The following is an 18131-nucleotide window of genomic DNA, read 5'->3' as shown; positions in this document are numbered from 1 at the left end:
AGGGGGGGAGAAAAAAAAAAATTGGGGGGGTGGGGGCGGGGGAGGGGGAGATATGTGGGCCAAGAAGGAGAAGAGGAGGAGAACCATTTTCCCCACGCTGCTCCCCGCTCCCTAAAGGAGATTCACCTGTGATGCAGGAGGAGAGAGGGATTACCAGGAGGCTGGAAGAGGGAGGAGAGGAGGGAAGGGAGGGAAGCTGATGAGAAGAGCAATGTAGTAAACTGAGTCTTTTTTTGTAGGTAAGGAGGTAGACGAAGGGGGAGGAAGGAGAGCAGAGGAGGAAATGAAAAGGTGGTGAGAATATTGGGGGAGATTAGGGAGAGAAAGATTAAGATGACGAGGAGGAGGAGGAGGGTGGAGGAAGATGTGATTCAAGTCCAGGAAATGGAGAGGAGAGGAGAGAGAGTGGTTAGAGATTTATTAAAAAGGAAGAGGAGGAAGGGAAGGAAGAGGAAGAGGAAGAGGAGGAGGAGGACAGGAGAGTGAAGGGGAAAGGATCAGGAGGAGAGAGACAAGGTGGTGCAAATATTTGAGGAGAAATAAGGAGAAAGTGAAGATACAGAGAAGGTGCAGTAATAACCATACAAGATGGATGGATGAGAGGATGGATGAGAGGATGAGAGTGAGGAGAAGACTGAAGTGTGAGTTAGAAGGAGATTAGATAAACAGAGACGATGAGGCTGCTGCTGAGTTTAAATGTGTTGTTCTTCAGGACATCAGAGGGAAAACCAGAAAACATTTCCTCCATAAAATATGATCCAGTTTCACCAGAATCAGTGAAATAGTTGCTGCTGTGTGACTTAGTGCCGTAAAGCGTTACGTACTTCTCCCGACCCGGAGCCCAAAGTTACATAGTGTGAGAACAGACGTACGAATGACAGAGACACCGTTCACCTGATCACAGGTCAGAGTGGATCACCTGATCACAGGTCAGAGTGGATCACCTGATCACAGGTCAGTGTGGGTCAAAGGCGCGTCACCGACGACAGATTAAACTTGCTGCCCAAACAATTGTACAGCTTGCTGTTATAGTGTTAGCTCCAGTTGTTGTACAAGCCGGGGGCGGCTGCTAGACTGTGAGCTCCAGACGCACGCAGCGGTGAAGAAGAAAGAAGAAGAAAGAAGAAGACCGTAAGAAGACAATTGCGTTTACAGTCTCAGCAGGCTTTCCGGACATGCTGCGCAGAGGAGAAGAGCGTGACGAGGCGCTGACGGGGAAAGCTAAGAAGAGCGGGGAAAGAAAAGCGAGAGAACATTGGAGTTGAGCGAGCAAGAAAGCCGCGACAAGAGTGTAAAGTGGGACTGACTTTTAGTGGTGGTGAGAGCTTGGTGAACAATACAGGCTGATGAATACAGACGCGAGCTGGCCTGATGCTGCTGGAACTCGGCACGGATATCAGCTGTGCTGCTGGGGACCTGGATGATGATTGGCTTTGTTTGTCCAGACACGTAAGTACTCAGACAAATACTCGAGTACAAGCTGGCTCTATCATCATTCTTGTTCATTTGACAACTAAACCTTAACCCTAGATACCAACTTTGCTTTTATGTGAGAGGTGAGGCGTGGGTCTTCATTTGGTTGCAAATCTGCAGCTTCCTGTTAGGTGGCACTTAAACCTCCACATGAACTTTATCTGTGCATCCTCAATCCCCGTCCATTAGCAGCCGCCCACCATTGCACTCCCCTCACCGCTCTTCGCTCCTTTCATCTCTCCTCCCTTTCATCTTAACCCGTCTCATTATTAATTATCGATTAACGCCACCCTTCAACTACTCATCTACCCACTGTCTTCTATCACTTCCATACTCTTCTGACCTCCCACTAACCCCTTTTTCTTCACGTACACAACTTCAACCCTCCGCCTTCATCCAGTCTCTATCTTCTTCTTGACGAATGGTTAATCAAAACAAACTGATGATGAGAAGGTGACCAATTAACCAACCTTCACCTGTAGGACTCGTCGTTTCACTGACTTACTTTGTGTCCTAATCAGTTTAATAATATCTGGGAAAAGCATTAAGGCCCATAATAACATTTTCAGAATTAAGGTAAGGCCAACAAAACTAGGTTAGCTTTCTTTCAAAAGAGTCTTGAAGTTGCGGTTACGTATTCCAAGGTAAACTCGGCATAATTAACAGGACACAAAAGCTTGTCCATCCTGGGGTCAAAGTCAGAACGTCCACACCTGAACTCATCTTCATATAAACCTCCATTGGTTGTTCACTCAGGACATTACCACGCCCTGTTCGTACTGCCATGGCCCCGGCAAACGTGATACATCAGCGGTGGATCGGATGATTCCTGTAGAGGCAGGAGCATCCTCTTCTCTGTGTTGCGTTTGTTGTTTGTTTGCGTTTTTTGCAGGGTCACGACAGTAGTGATAGCTTGTAGTTAGTTTGTTTGCCTCAGCCTCCATTATCAGTTAGTGTAGTTGTTTGTACATACTTCATTTGTTAGTTTGTTTGTTGCCTCAGCCTCATTACTCAGTTATGTAGTTGTGTTTGTTGCCTCAGCCTCATTATCAGTTTTAGTTGTAGTGTTGTCAGAGTTGTAGTTTAGTTGAGTTGTTCTCAGGCCCACATTCATTATCAGTTTTTAGTGAGTTTTAGTTTTGTTTTAAGTTGTGTAGTTTGTAGTGTTGTTGCCTCAGCCTCCATTATCAGTTAGTTGTAGTTGTTGAGTTGTAGTTTGTTTGCTCCTCACAGCTTCATTATCAGTTAGTGTGTTTTTTAGTTAGTTGTGTGTTTCTAGTTTTCAGTTTGTTTGTTTAGTTTAGTTTGTTGCCTCAGCTTCATTATCAGTTAGTGTAGTTAGTTGTGTGTAGTTTGGTTATGTAGTTTGTAGTTTGTTGCCTCAGCCTCATCTCTATCTCGTTAGTGTAGTTGTAGTTGTAGTTTGTTGCCTCAGCCTCATCATCAGTTAGTGTAGTTGTAATTTGTTGTGCCTCAGCCTCATTATCAGTCTCAGTTTATGTTGTGTAGTTTTTGTAGTGTAGTATGTTGCCTCAGCCTCATTATCAGTTAGAGTGTAGTTTTTAGTTTTGTAGTATTGTTGCCTCAGCCCTCATTATGTTAGTCTTAGTTTGTTAGTGAGTTTGTTGCCTCCAGCTTCATTTATCATGTTAGTGGTGTAGTTGTAGTTTGTTGCCTCAGCCTCATATCAGTTAGTGTATGTTGTAGTTTGTTGCCTCAGCCTCATCATCCGTTAGTGTAGTTTGTTTTTTTCTCCCTTCTTGTTAATTTGTTGTTGCCTCAGCCTCATTATCAGTTGAGTGTTTTAGTTGTTTTTGTAGTTTAGTATGTTTGCCTCAGCCTCATTATCAGTTAGTGTATGTGTTTTGTAGTCATTTAGTGTTAGTTTTGTAGTTGTTGCCTCAGCCTCTTATCAGTTAGTTTAGTTGTAGTTTGTTTGCCTCAGCTCATTATCAGTTAGTGTAGTTGTAGTTTGTTGCCTCAGCCTCATTATCAGTTCGTAGTTGTAGTTGAGTTGTAGTTTGTTGCCTCAGCTCTCTTATCAGTTAGTGTAGTTGAGTTTGTTTGCCTCAGCCTCATTATCCGTTAGTGTAGTTTGTATTGTTGCCTCAGCCCTCATTATCAGTTAGTGTAGTTGTAGTAGTTGTTGCCTCAGCCTCATTATCAGTTAGTGTAGTGTAGTTGTTGCCTCAGCCTCATTATCATAGTTAGTTGTAGTTTGTTTGTTGCCTAGCTTCATTATCAGTGTGTTAGTTGTGTTTGTTGCCTCGCCTCATTATCAGTTAGTGTTAGTTGTGTTGTTTGCCTCAGCCTCATTATCAGTTAGTGATTGTTTTGTAGTTTTGTATGTTTGCTTGCCTCAGCCTCATTATCAGTTAGTTTAGTTTGTAGTGTGTTTAGTTTGTTGCCTCAGCCTCATTATCAGTTAGTGTGTTTGTAGTTTGTTGCCTCAGCTCATTATCAGTTATGTGTTAGGTGTGTAGTAGTTTGTTTGCCTCAGTCATATCAGTTTTAGTGTAGTTGTTTAGTTGTGCCTCAGCCTCATTATCAGTAGTTAGTGTAGTGTGTTGTTTAGTTGTTGTTGCCTCCGCCTCATTATCAGTTGTGTGTAGTTGTGTATTGTTGCCTCAGCCTCATTATCAGTTTAGTGTAGTTGTAGGGTAGTGGAGTTTGTTGCCTCAGCTCATATCAGTTAGTGGAGTTTGTATTGAGTTGTAGTTGGTGCCTCAGCCTCATATCCGTAGTGTAGTTGTAGTTTGTTGCCTCAGCCTCATATCAGTTAGTGTGTTGTTTGTAATTTGTTGCCTAGCCTCATTCTCAGCTCATTATCGTAGTGTTAGTTGTAGTTGTAGTGTTGTTGCCTCAGCCTCACCTCATTATCAGTTAGTGTAGTTGTAGTTGTAGTTGTAGTATGTTGCCTCAGCTCATTATCAGTTAGTTTAGTTTGTGTTTGTTGCCTCAGCCTCATTATCAGTTAGTGTAGTTGTAGTTTGTTGCCTCAGCCTCATTATCAGTTAGTGTAGTTGTAGTTTGTTGCCTCAGCCTCATTATCAGTTAGTGTAGTTGTAGTTTGTTGCCTCAGCCTCATTATCAGTTAGTGTAGTTGTAGTTTGTTGCCTCAGCCTCATTATCAGTTAGTGTAGTGTAGTGTTGCCTCCAGCTTTCATTATCAGTTAGTGTAGTTTAGGTGTATGTTGCCTCAGCCTCATTATTCAGTTTTAGTAGTTGTAGTTTGTTGCCTCAGCTTCATTATCAGTTAGTGTTAGTTGTAGTTTGTTGCCTCAGCCTCATCATCAGTTGTGTTGTAGTTTAGTTGTTTGCCTCAGCCTCATTATCAGTTAGTGTAGTTGTAGTTTGTTGCCTCAGCCTCATTATCAGTTAGTGTAGTTGTAGTTTGTTGCCTCAGCCTCATTATCAGTTAGTGTAGTTGTGTTGTTGCCTCAGCTTCTCATTTGTATTGTGTCGTGTAGTTAGTTATGTTGCCTCAGCCTCATTATCAGTTAGTGTAGTTGTAGTTTGTTGCCTCAGCTTCATTATCAGTTAGTGTAGTTGTAGTTTGTTGCCTCAGCCTCATCATCCTTTAGTGTAGTTGTTAGTTGTTTGCCTCAGCCTCAATTATCAGTTAGTGTTAGGGTTGTAGTTTGTTGCCTCAGCCTCATATCAGTTAGTGTAGTTGTAGTTTTGTGCCTCAGCCTCATCATCGTTAGTGTAAGTTGTAGTTTGTTGCGCTCAGCCTTTATTATCAGTTAGTGTAGTTTGTAGTTTGTTGCCTCGCTCATTATCAGTATGTCGTAGTTTAGTTTGTTGCCTCAGCCTCATTATCAGTTAGTGTAGTTGTAGTTTGTTGCCTCAGCTTCATCATCAGTTAGTGTAGTTGTAGTTTGCTGCAGCTCAAACATCAGCACTGTTTCTTTAATACGATGACGACACTGACTCTGATTCACCCGCTGCCATGTGTGACAACCCGGTGTTCCTCGTCTTGTACTCAATGTGCAGCCCTCCACTCACGCCTGTCACCTGCAGCCCCCCGCAGCCGCCCCCGGCAGCCGCCCCCCGCAGCCGCCCCCCGGATGAGCCCCCCGCAGCCCCCTGCCGCTCCGCCGCCGCAGCCTGCCCTCCGCAGTCCGCGCCCCTAGCCGTGCCCTCCGCATCATACCCCCGCCCGCAGCCTCCCCCCTCATCCTCCCCCCTCATCCTCCCTCCTCAGCCTCCCTCCTCATCCTCCATCCTCCCCCCTCATCCTCCCCCCTCATCCTCCCGCTCTAATGAGCGAGCCGTGCAGCAGTTCGTGGTGCTGCAGCAGCGTGAGTCTGTCGTCTTCATCACTCTTCATTTGGAGCTGAGGGAGGATGGACAGCCGTGTCATTCAACTGAATTACTCTGTTCTGTTCTTTATTAGGGAGTCATGCTGCCTGTGTGTGTGTGTGTGTGTGTGTGTGTGTGTTTGCATACATGTCTAGGTGTGTGTATAAAATGTGTAAAGCCATTATGAAGAGCTCCATCCTGACATCAATGTGTTTATCGACTTGATGAAGAGGGACTTATTGTCCCCTCTTTGTGTGTGTGCGCGTTTGTGTGTACATGTGTGTGTGTCCTGGCAGTGTGTGAAAGTGAAACACTGGGTTTCCCCTGCAGTTCATTATAGGAAGTGAGAGTGGTGTGTGTGTGTGTGTGTGTGTGTGTGTGTGTGTGTGTTCTGTCAGTTTGCATAGACAATGAGTGAGGGAGCAGGTCTGTGAATAAAGCAGAGTAATGAGAGGAAGACGTACAGTAGCTTAGAAAACTGGATCCACTGTTTGTCCTTGAGAAGCAAATATCCATTTAAATATTCATGTTTCTGCTCTGAGAGTTACGCTGTCACAGAGAAATGTTCGGGCAAAGACAAAGTCTGTTTTTCTGCTGTCTTCTCGACCTTTGTCTCCGTCTCTTCTCGCTCGTGCCGTTAAATAAACTGACTGTTTTAACGTGAGTCTAATTTTAGTTTGTTTGTAGTGTTTGCCTTTGACACAGTTAACCATCGCGTCCTCCTCTCTACTCTCTCTAACACTGGCTCTCTGGTTCTCTTTCCTGGTTTGAATCCTAGCTGACAGGGCCTCGTTCAGTGTATCCGGGCTTGGACAGTTGTCACTAATCACTTCACCACAGGGGTGCCCCAGGGCTCAGTGCTGGGGTCCTTTCTATTTGCTCTCTACACCACCTCCCTGGGTCTGATTATCCGCTCACATGGCTTTTCCAATCACCGCTATGCAGATGACACTCAGCTGTATCTGTCATGTCCTCCTGAGGACCCCTCGCTCTCTGCTCTGGTCTCTGAATGTCTCTCAGATATCTCCACATGGATGAAGGAATATCACCTCCAGCTGAACCTCAAAAACTGAACTGCTCTCAGACAAACCTACTATACACCATGACATCAGCATAGAAACTGACTCCCTATGAATCGCCCTCACCAGGGTGGTGAGAAACGTAGTCGCCTCAGTTGCCCGGTCATGCCTTACCTAACTCAACAAACTACTCAGCTCCTGACACAAGCTGTGTTCATTTCAAGACTAGACTACTGTCCGTCCTCCTGACGGGCCTCCAGCCTGCATAGTGAAACCCCTTCAGATGATCCAGAACGTGGCGGCTCGCCTGGTCTACAACATGTCACCCCGCTGCTCATCGAGCTCCACCGTCTCTAAATTCAAATCACTAATGCTGACTACAACTTACTGACTCCAAAGATCTTGCCTTTGCATTTAAACCTGGTATTTGTCCTCCAGAGAAAAACATCCTTTGGCACCATCGTGGCACAGAATAGACGTATAAACAAACATCTGTATCGGGGTTTGGATGTCTCAGGATGGCAGCAGGTTGTATGGATCGTGTTTGCAGCTACCTAAGATCAAGTGTTTCCACGTCAAGCCAACGCAGCAGAGTTCGTTTGAACTGAACCCAACATGTGAAAGCATCATACATCTGGACGAATAAACTGCCTGTTTGATATTCACATTAAAATATTAGCAGACATCATTAGCTCTTTGTCTCAGCTGGATGTTTTACTTTCATTCTGGAGTCCGACTGATTTGCCTCTTTGTGTCGTATTTCACAAGTTAATTTAAAAAGCCTCCCTCTCTCTCTCTTTGCTCTCTGGAGTGTTGATTCATGTGCAGTCATCTTCAAACTATTTCTCTGAGGACACGCGTTTCTAAAATCATTTCTCCCTGCAGAATGTGTTTGTGGGTTATTATTTAACATTTTTCCAGGCAAGCAGGGAACTAAACTGAGTAAATTTTGGTTCATTAAAACACAGTGGAGTTTTATTTTCTTGTCAAACACACCAGAAGCAGTTCTGTGACCTAATTTGAGCCTCAATCCACTGCAGTTAAATCTGAATTTAATGTTATCTCATATTTGACTCCACTTTATCATCGTACTCATAAGGATGCTTTTATTTTTTGCAGAGTAACATGAGTGTCAGTAATGGTCAGGTTAACAACAATTAACTAGAAAATTTGCTGTTGCTGGGGGTCTGTATTCAAAAAGCACAGCTCAAATACTCATTTTTAACATGTTTATTTACACACAGGAGCAGCTAGCACTAACGCGCTAGCCACTAATTCTACCATTAGCCGCTAATGTTAGCAATTATCATGTCTTTACTACAATGAGCAAAGTCTTATTTTGAAGGGACTCTTATTTTGAAAATAGCCCCTCCTCCTTCAGGCAGGCTTGAGGTTGCCAAGCAACCAGGACCAACTGCCGGCCCTAATCAGCAGAGCAGTTACTGCACCTGTTAGAATGTCAGTTGGAAATGCTGACAGAGAGAGAGAGAAAATGCTGAGACCACCCCTCGAACAGGAAGGATTTCTGGACAAACCGTATTTCCAATCATTGAACCGAAATCACTGGGAGCATCCTGAGCCCTTCCTGAACGTCTACATAGTTATTTTGTGTTGATAAAGTGAAGAAATGTGACCTTTAGAGCGATTCAAAGAAACGTTACTTCTGCTTTCCTCCAGAAATGTTCCCGCCTTTTTAACATGGCAGTCTATGAGGCTGTGGATGGGTGTTGGTGGCGCATCTTTGTGTGTTACGCCAAAACTATAAGGCTGACAGCTTTAGCAGGCGAATGTGAGTGAGAAGACAAATTTTCCTACGTTTCTATGTATAAATCGTGTCTGTAGTGGGGCATTTGAGGCCACGGTAGTCGAATACGTTTTATTTTTTCACTGATTTATTTATTTATTTTTTAAACCCGCAGAAGATTAATAGTCGACTCGTGTCGTAGGCACTCGTCACTAATTAGCAACACACGGTTAGACTTTAAAATAAAGCTGGCAGAGGAACGTTGCACATTCTATCAGCTTAAACGTGGTGTGATTTGAGATTTCTGAGATTTGATGAGAAGTTTCTGAATATTTAAACATTCAGAAAATGAACAGAATGTAAAGAGGTAACACGTTTCCACTGTAGCATGGTAACGAGCTAGCTTCAGCCTGTACTGTGCTGTTGGATCTGATCTGGAGCTGCTCACACTTTATTCTCTAAAGTTGATTTATTTTAACTCAACCTGTCTGCAGCTGATACTGCTTCATATTCATACAGAGCCTGCATGGTAACTGCTAAACGTTGAACACGTGTGTTTTAAAAGTTGTGCGTTTGTCGTCTTACAAACAGACCTGACCAATCATCATGGAGTTATTTCACCATCCTTCTGATTTGTTTAATGCTGCTGTTCTGTTAGTACGTACGTAGGTGACAGTTTGGAAGGTCTGCTACACATTTTTTGAGGACGTTGTCAAACTGTAACTGTCATGGCATTGAGGGTGTGAGGAGGTAAAACGCTGAAGAATGTGGCCAGAAATCACACATCATAGTTACGTACAAAGTCATGTAAGGTTTAAGTACGTTACATGAGTGAAAAGAAGATCTGAGACACAAACAGCGTGTCCTGTGTTTTCATCCTTTGAGTCAGAGGTAAACCTACAGCGTTATATTTTGAAGGATCACGGATGAAGAGCTCATACAGAGTCGTGCATGGACTCTGGAGAGCTTCTACAACATGAGAATAAGGACGTGGTGACCTCATCCTAGTCTGGCCAGTGTTTAAATGCACACACTCTTTCCCAACTGATACATTTCTCTATGGCACTCTGACTTCCTGTCTTCATCTTTATGTTTGGACAAGAATAATGTCTTCACGTTAACGCTCCCTCGGGAAACCCTCCATGCCTCTGCACTCTCTTTGAACATACAGAAAACTGTCTCTGGTATTCACGTCAGGTGTTGCATACATTAACGCTGATGAGCCAGCCGTGTTCTGTATTCACAGAGAGGAACGCAGAACATTTGAAGTTATAGATCTGAGTGTTTAAGTATTCATTTAGCTGCAGCAAGCAAGCTGATTGGAGATGTTTATCTGTGTCTCATATTATCATTTATGCTTTAATACTATTCATAAAAGCTTTTCATTTAGTTTGTTCATGTTTGGTTTAACCCTGAACTCAAGTTCCATGACTGGTGGTTCTTCTTCGTTTGTTAAGGAACCTCGTGATAAGAGGTTCTTTGTGGAACTCCAAAGAAACATTTTTGTGCATCGTGGGTAATGCTGTCATTTACAAGCCCTGTTGTTTCTCTTCCACTCTCTTCTTGTCCCTCCGGCCTCTGTCTCACTTTTTTTGTCTTTCTCTCTATTTGCATCTCCTTGAAACGACGGGAACGCAGCGAGGACAGATATTCCAGAGGGAAGCTGAAGCTCCGGTGGAGCTCCTGTTTTACAGGCTGCTGACGGTGACGACGGCTCGAGATGTGAGCGTCGACGTGGCTAGCGTGCTAACATCACAGCAGGCAGCCAAAATCACAAAAACACACACGGATATTTGACTTTCTAAAAATAGGCGGATCTGACAGAAATCTACATGCAGGCCGACGCTGGAATAAATCTGCAGCAAAGACTCTGGCAGAACGTGTAGTGTTGGTTACAGTCGGATTTTCCTGCAGCTACTGTGCACAAAGATGAAACGCTGCTCATGTTTCCCGTTTGTCACAGTTCCAGCTGCACTGCTTCCTGTTCGTGAGCTGCATTCGACGGGTTATCGTGGATTAATAGGAGATGAGAGGGCGACAGAGATGGGAGAATATGCAGAATGGGGGTGGGCGGCGGAGTCTTACCTCTTCTCGTATTCTCTTCACCGTCTCCCCTTTCTGTGGAGAGACACAAGACACACAGAGTCACTGACGTGAGGAATAAAGACTTCTGTCAAACAATCCGTTTAAATGTAGAACTGAAAGTGAGTTCACACAGGAAGCCAATCAAATCAATGCAACGACACAAACAGACACAAATTAACGTCCAATCACGCTGCGACTGGCACAAATTGGCGGGTGCAAGTTTCACGTTCTTGCATCATTCGCATGAGTTGCAAATCTAAAGTAATGAGCAGCTATTTGAATGTTGTGTGGGGAGGACGGGGCAGAGCGCAGTGACAGAGCTGCTGCACCAGTCTCTGGTCCACACGAACTCCATTCACAAACAATGTTTAGTTTGAGTTCACTGCAGAAGGAAGACGGCGTTATATAAGACCACCACCAAGCTCAGGCAGACTCATTGTGATTGTCCTGTTAAAGTTTGATTACAGAAAAACTATTAAAGAATAATTAGAAAGAAAATTATTACAAAACAGTTTTTTAAATGAACTTTAATGAAATCGTCCTCCTTCGATTACATCTCAGAATACTGGATATGTCTCTAAAACTGGTGGTGACATTTGAAAAAACTCCACAGGCAGAAGAAGCTTAAATTTAGTCACTGAACATTGAACAGAAGCTGAAGCTGAATTCAACGTATTCAAAGACAAAAGAGCCCAGAACATCATCCAGGACCCATCCCAGCCGGCACATCCTATTCCAACAACAAAACAACTACAGCTATGACCAGATGACTACATGACTGAACTCATGGATGCTGCTTTGCATAGACTCTGTGTATGTGGAATGGATTTGCTGTTTGCTGTTTGTTTTTTAAGACAGCACTTACATTTCGTTATGCATTGCATAATGACAAAGATCTTCTGCTCTGGTCTGACATACTGAACTAATAGATGGTCTGTAACTCGCTCTGTTCAGATGAGGCAGAAATACTTTTAATAAAATAACAGAATAAAATCTGAAATGAAAGTTTAAAATGTTACTTTGTTAATCAGCTGGAAGTCTGAGTGTGGACAACACACTTCTGTGTGTGTGTGGTGTTTATGTATTTCACATATTGCTATTATTGTAGGAGAAGCATGCGATGACAGGAAGTCTGCAGGAGCACCTGGAGAACTCCAGGTGAGGAAAATGAAACAGCGATGCTTTCCGCCTACTAATCAGCAGCCAGCGGGAAGCCCCCGAGCAGCTTCACCGGAGGAGCCTCTCATTCGCTGCGAACACGAGCCTGACACGAATGCTGCCAATGTGCCGTGTGCACAGGCAGGAGTGTTAAATAAACACCCAACATGTAAATATGTTTGTTTCTCATATTCAATCGTTATCACATGAGCCTGTTTAAGTCAGATAGCAGCATCAGTTCTGTTAATACTCAAAGAAAACCCTGGAGAGCAGCTGCTGTGGTGCCACTCCAGACACGACCCAACTCGAACTGTAACACAGTGATGTAATGTTCATGCCATCTTTATGCCAGACACTGAAAGCTAATAGACCGACTGTGTAAGTGATGAGGACGGGGGGAATCTAAATATACGCTGACGGAAATCAGCCCTAATCACGGTTAGTGAATGTGCTGCGAGGGCAGTGGTCATTATCACACTTCACTTGGCTGTGATATATTTGGAAAAAAAATCCTACAGGGGTTTATTTAACACGTCCACAGTTAAATTGACTCGCATCCCTGGAGAGCAGCTCCTTTTCAGGCAGTAGAGATCGGAACGACACGGCCTGACTGGAACTTTTACACACTATTAATGCAGATTTCATGGCAACTTTATATCGTTGTAGTAGGATTACACTGCATGTTATCTTGAGCGGCATGCCAATTTCAGAAAACCATAATCTGAACATGGGGGAGGTGCAAAGATGGGGAGGATTTACTGAAGGCAGCGTAGCTGTGAAATGACTGCGTATGGAAAATTATTATTTATCTATTTAATGACTAAAACATGGACGCAGTCGTTTGCACTGTGCTTTAATTTGTTCTGATACGAGACGTCAAAAGGTAAAAACTCACCTTGCCGATGATGCTTCCTACTTCCTGTGGAGAAAACACAAACACAAGATGTTAGTGTTGGACACAGCCAATCAGAGACTCAGTCAGCTTAATGTCAACATTTAAACTTCGTCAGTTTATCTTTGAGATTTTCTTTTTACAGAAACGGGAATTAAAAAAGAAAATTATTTCATTTTCATTGTAAAATACAAAAATAATTTTAAAAAATGTCATGGCCAATATTTCTTACAGCAAAACAAAAAGAGAAAAACGTTTTTTAAACATGATGTTGTGAAGAAGAAAAGTCCGTGAGTTGATGTTGATGGTTTCTATGGTCGCGGTGCTCAGAGTCTTCCTGTGTGATCTGCTGTCAGCTCAGTCTTACATATTCTGTGAGTATCGCTCACCTTGCCGTGCATGAGGAGGCGCAGTGTGAGCGTGACTCCCATGGCCCCGTCTCCAAACTCCTGGTCACAGCTCATGGTCGTGGTGGTGGTGGTGGTGGTGGTGGTGGTGGTGTGGTGGGTGGAGGTGTGGGTGGACTCTGCCGCTGGGAGACGCATGAAGGTCCGAGGCCACCGAGGCGTATGGAGCTTTCCAGAACACCACAGAGAAACCTTTGGAGAACCCTGGAGCTGCGAGAGGGGGTGAGGGGAGGTCGGGTTCAGGGTGGATGGTGGGATGGTACGAGGAGCTGGTGTCAGGGTGGGGAGTAATCCTGTTTCTGTCAAGTCCATGGAGAAGAAAAAGACAAGAAATACATGATAATGATTTCAGTTATGGACATTAAATCATTTCTTTATATTTGCAGAGCCTCAACAGACCCGATAGAAAACGTTCAGACTCATAAGACGCAGTAAGTGTTGATTTAAAAGAGTCAGCAGGACAAGAAGATTTATCGTCCAATGAAAGGTCTGAGCCTGTCCGATCGTTGATCCTGACGTGAACAGGGCTCTCACATTCAGTTAGAAAATGTTGAATGTTTTATATGTTTTATGAAAATAGATCTTTTGGTAAAAAGACAAAGAAATGTGCTACAGAGACATTACTCATATTTAAGAATATAATGCTCCTGAACTTATGAAACTGATTTCAGTGACTCTCAGCTGATTTCAGTGACTCTCAGCTGATTTCAGTGATACAGCTGATTTCACTGACTCTCGGCTGATTTCACTGACTCTCAGCTGATTTCAGTGACTCTCAGCTAATTTCAGTGATACAGCTGATTTCACTGACTCTCGGCTGATTTCACTGACTCTCAGCTGATTTCAGTGATACAGCTGATTTCACTGACTCTCAGCTGATTTCACTGATTCTCAGCTGATTTCACTGACTCTCAGCTGATTTCACTGACTCTCAGCTGATCCTCGTCTTCAGACTCTGATGATCCTGTCTGTTTGTTTTAGACCTGCAGCTGTGACCACGGGAGCAGTCATAAACACTGGTGTGTGTGCTCATTTGCACTCATGGGTGTGCATACTTAAGTGTTGCCAAAGCACAGAGCGGGCAGTGTGTGTGTGTGTGTGTGTGTGTGTGTGCGTCTTCATTGTAAAGCAGCAGCGTGTTTGACTCTGTAGCCACGAGGCGTACAAGGCATTTCATTGATTCAACATCCTGAGCAGCGGGAGCGAGTCGACTCTGGTGCAATAAGAGGTGTGGAAATGAACATAATTTCTCAAGTGTCAGAAGCTAGTCAACAAGTCAGCACGGTAATTTAAAAATTAATTGGGAACTCTGTTTAAAAAGCTTCAGGGGGCTGAATTAAATAAGCTTTTGGCCATGGAAGTGCCACTCAGGCATGATGATACTTAAGCAAAAACAGCAAAGAGAGCGAGCGCTCCTGCATACTAAAGACGAGCTTCTAACGTGTGTGCATGCATCTACGCAGCAGGATTACATGCACATGTTGTAGTGTGATTACTCTGAGCGTCTGTGTGTTTTTTACTTGCTGTCAGGAGAAGACTCTCAGGCATCTGTCTCTATGCCAACCAGCATCCTCAGTGACATCAGGTATGCAGATGAATAAATAAAGAATGTGTGCTGCTTCATATGAAAACATCTGTGTGTGCGTGTCGTCGTAAATGTGTGTTTCTGCATGTGTGTGTGTGTGCGTGTGTGTGTGTGTGTGCGTGTGTGTGTGTGTGTGTGTGTGCGCATGTGTGTGTGTGCGTATGCATTTCCATTTGTGCCGTGAGCGTCTGCATCTCACAGTCTCATAAAAAATACACTCTGAACCCAAAGTAGGTCACAAACGCGATGCAGGCTGTCTGGCACGCTAGACGTGCATCGTCTCATGACAACGTCACACACACACACACACACACACACACACACACGCACACACACAGACCACCTGAGAAGTGATGACAGTCGGGTGGAGGAGTGACAGGACACCTGGGATGTGTTTGAAATGTTTTCAGATGATTTCATTGGTTCTGGTCAGGTGTCTGTGTGTGTGTGTGTGTGTGTGTGTGTGTGTGTGTGTGTGTGTGTGTGTGTGTGTGCCGCCTGTGTGCATTGGAGTGTGTTTTTGGTTGCATGTATTTGAAAGGATGCATTTACGTGTGTGTGAGTGTGTGTGAGAGAGAAATGCAAATACAGAACACATGAATTATTGAAACTCTGCTGCAGAAGCACGGGGTTAAAACCTGCCGTACCCACCCCCTTTGAGTTATATATGACAGGACACACACACACACACACACACACACACACACACAAACACACACACACACACTTAACATCCCGATGGACCTGTCCTTGTAGAAACGGTCTCAGGGGAATAAACCATGAATCAGCCATGCATGAGGTCAGCACTGAGAGAGAGTGTGTGTGTGTGTGTGTGTGTGTGTGATGATAACGGACTGTACTCATGATGTGTACCGTCTTTAGATCCAGCTCTGCATCCTCTGTCTTTGGTTGGGTTGGTTTGGTTTGGGTTAGTTGGGTTGGGTTGGTTTGGTTTAGCTTGATGCTTTAGGTTGTCCTTTGCTTTTGTTTTACACTATCAACACTCACACACTCACACTTCTCACTCATGCACACCCTACCACTGACAGCACTGATAACATTGACAGCACTGCTCCTGCACACTGCATAACTTCAAATCCTTTACGAGCGTTTAATTTGGTTTAATAAAGAATCGTTTAAACAGACGAGCATGGTGTGGACTCCATGACCCTCAGAGCCAGACCATGAAAAGAGGAGGTCTGCATGTTTCTGAATACAGAACAGAGGAACAGAGGAGGAGAGAGATGAAGAGGGAGGAAACAAAGAGGAAACAAGGAGGAAACAAAGAGGAAACAAAGAGGAAACAAGGAGGAAACAAAGAGGAAACAAGGAGGAAACAAGGAGGAAACCATGAGGAAACAAAGAGTAAACAAGGAGGAAAGAAAGAGGAAAGAAAGAGGAAACAAAGAGGAAACAAGGATGAAACCATGAGGAAACAAAGAGTAAACAAGGAGGAAACAAAGAGGAAACAAAGAGGAAACAAGGAGGAAACAAAGAGGAAACAAATAGGAAACAAAGAGGAAATGAGCACATGAAGGAGCAGAGAGCGACAGACGGAGGCAGAACAGGCTGATATATTTAACCAGCAGACGGTAAATCACTGTATTGGATTTGATGACCAGGTGGGCCGGGTTGATTGATTCTGGCTGGCAACAACTCAATTCTAAAAACTGATTGGATTAAACGCTGAGCCAACAACTCATTCCTCAAAGCTGATTGGATTAGAGTGGTCAGCAGACATGTTAAAGACAACACGCGTGCAGAGTTCAAGTCTCCGAGAGTGGTTGGTGAGAGCTTGGTGAAATAAAAGGCTGAAAGACAGACGCCGAGCTGGGCTGACTGCTGCTGGGGACCTGGATGATGATTGGCTGTTTGATCAGAAGTAATGTAACCAGATCAAATACTCGAGTACAGCTGGACGTAGTTACACAGTGGGATTACACTCTGAACCTGAGACAACAAATCTGGAGTGTGTGTGTGCATGAATGTTTGTGTGTGTAACTACATCAGCCGATGATGTCATGGTATGTGATGGAGGGAAAGAGAGAGAGAGTGACATCACTGCCTATCTATGTGTGTGTGTGTGTGTGTGTGTGTGTGTGTGTGTGTGTGTGTGTGTGTGTGTGGTGTGTGTGTGTGACACCAGACTCTATTTAAAGACAGAATCCAGAGAGAGAGAGAGAGGGCGGTCCCTCTGCCATCCTGTCGCTGCTGTTAGTAATCACTGTAATTACAGAGGACGGGCTGATGCTAGGATGCTACGGCTAACACTGTAATAGAAGGTGAAGCCATGATGCTGAAATGTCGGGACGCCAACACAAAGCTTAAAAATAGAAAAGAGACGTGGAGACAGCTGACGACAACTGAGTTCACCATCACCCATCATCCAGTATTCATGATTCATGATTCATGATTCATGATTCACTTCTGGAGCTTTAAATCAGTCAGGACCAGTTCAGTAAAAACACTGAAAGAAAAGTGACTTAGTGAATAGGTTTGTTTGTCTATGAGCTATCAGTTTACAGCACAGAGCTGCTGACTCATGGTCACAGTTTGATTTACAATCATTAAAAAACTTTCCTCTGATGATCTAACATCTGTGATCCACACTGACCTGTGATCAGGTGACCCACACTGACCTGTGATCAGGTGATCCACACTGACCTGTGATCAGGTGACCCACACTGACCTGTGATCAGCTGAACGGTGTCTCTGTCATTTGTACGTCTGTTCTCACACTATGTAACTTTGGGCTCCGGGTCGGGAGAAGTACGTAACGCTTTACGGCACTAAGTCACACAGCAGCAACTATTTCACTGATTCTGGTGAAACTGGATCATATTTTATGGAGGAAATGTTTTCTGGTTTTCCCTCTGATGTCCTCCGGCTGCTCCGCCTCAACTCTCTGTGATTTACAGAGTTTATGATGGACAGTGAAGTAAACTGCTGACAGCTGTAGCTGCTGTTAGCTCATGTTAGCTCAGTCTGTTAGCTGCTGTTAGCTCATGTTAGCTCAGTCTGTTAGCTCATGTTAGCTCAGTCTGTTAGCTGCTGTTAGCTCATGTTAGCTCAGTCTGTTAGCTGGACAGGTTTACGTACATGAGGACAAAAACAGACACTGGGCGAGAGGCCTTTCAGTCAGGTTGATCACCGAAGGTTAAAGGACCAGTATGGAGGATTTAGACAGCTGAGTCCCGGTTACAACTGCTTGCTCGCTCACTGCCGGTTCTAGCAAAACAACCGGTCCACTCTGTCAGCAACCCGGAGAACAACTTCCTTCTTCTTCGGCGTCTTCTTCTTCTTATTCTTCTTCTTTCTTCTTCTTCTTCCTCCGCGGTGGTCCAAAATGGCCGGTGGTACAACCGCCCCTGGTGCGCGGAGCTAAACAACAGGCTAACAGACCTGGAGCTAACGGAGCGAACAGCAGCTAACAGACTGAGCCTAACATTACTAACAGAAGCTA

The 18131-nt window shown here is 44.2% G+C and overlaps 1 protein-coding gene across 2 annotated transcripts in view; it reads right to left on the bottom strand.

Annotated features, from left to right (window-relative positions):
* pcbp4 (poly(rC) binding protein 4) overlaps positions 1-18131 on the bottom strand; it is a 118340-nt gene that overhangs the window by 35276 nt on the left and 64933 nt on the right. For both annotated transcript variants that reach the window (XM_019255359.2, XM_027278939.1), the window contains exons 3-5: positions 13066-13382; positions 12680-12703; positions 10627-10659 (exon numbers count right to left, since the gene is read on the bottom strand). In XM_019255359.2, coding sequence (XP_019110904.2) covers positions 10627-10659; positions 12680-12703; positions 13066-13221 — 213 coding nt within the window. In that variant the 5' untranslated portion in view covers positions 13222-13382. The remainder of the gene's footprint in view (positions 1-10626; positions 10660-12679; positions 12704-13065; positions 13383-18131) is intronic.

The sequence above is a fragment of the Larimichthys crocea genome, chromosome VI (assembly GCF_000972845.2).
Source record: "Larimichthys crocea isolate SSNF chromosome VI, L_crocea_2.0, whole genome shotgun sequence".
NCBI lineage: Eukaryota > Metazoa > Chordata > Actinopteri > Sciaenidae > Larimichthys > Larimichthys crocea.
This window is presented reverse-complemented; position numbering and strand designations above follow the sequence as displayed.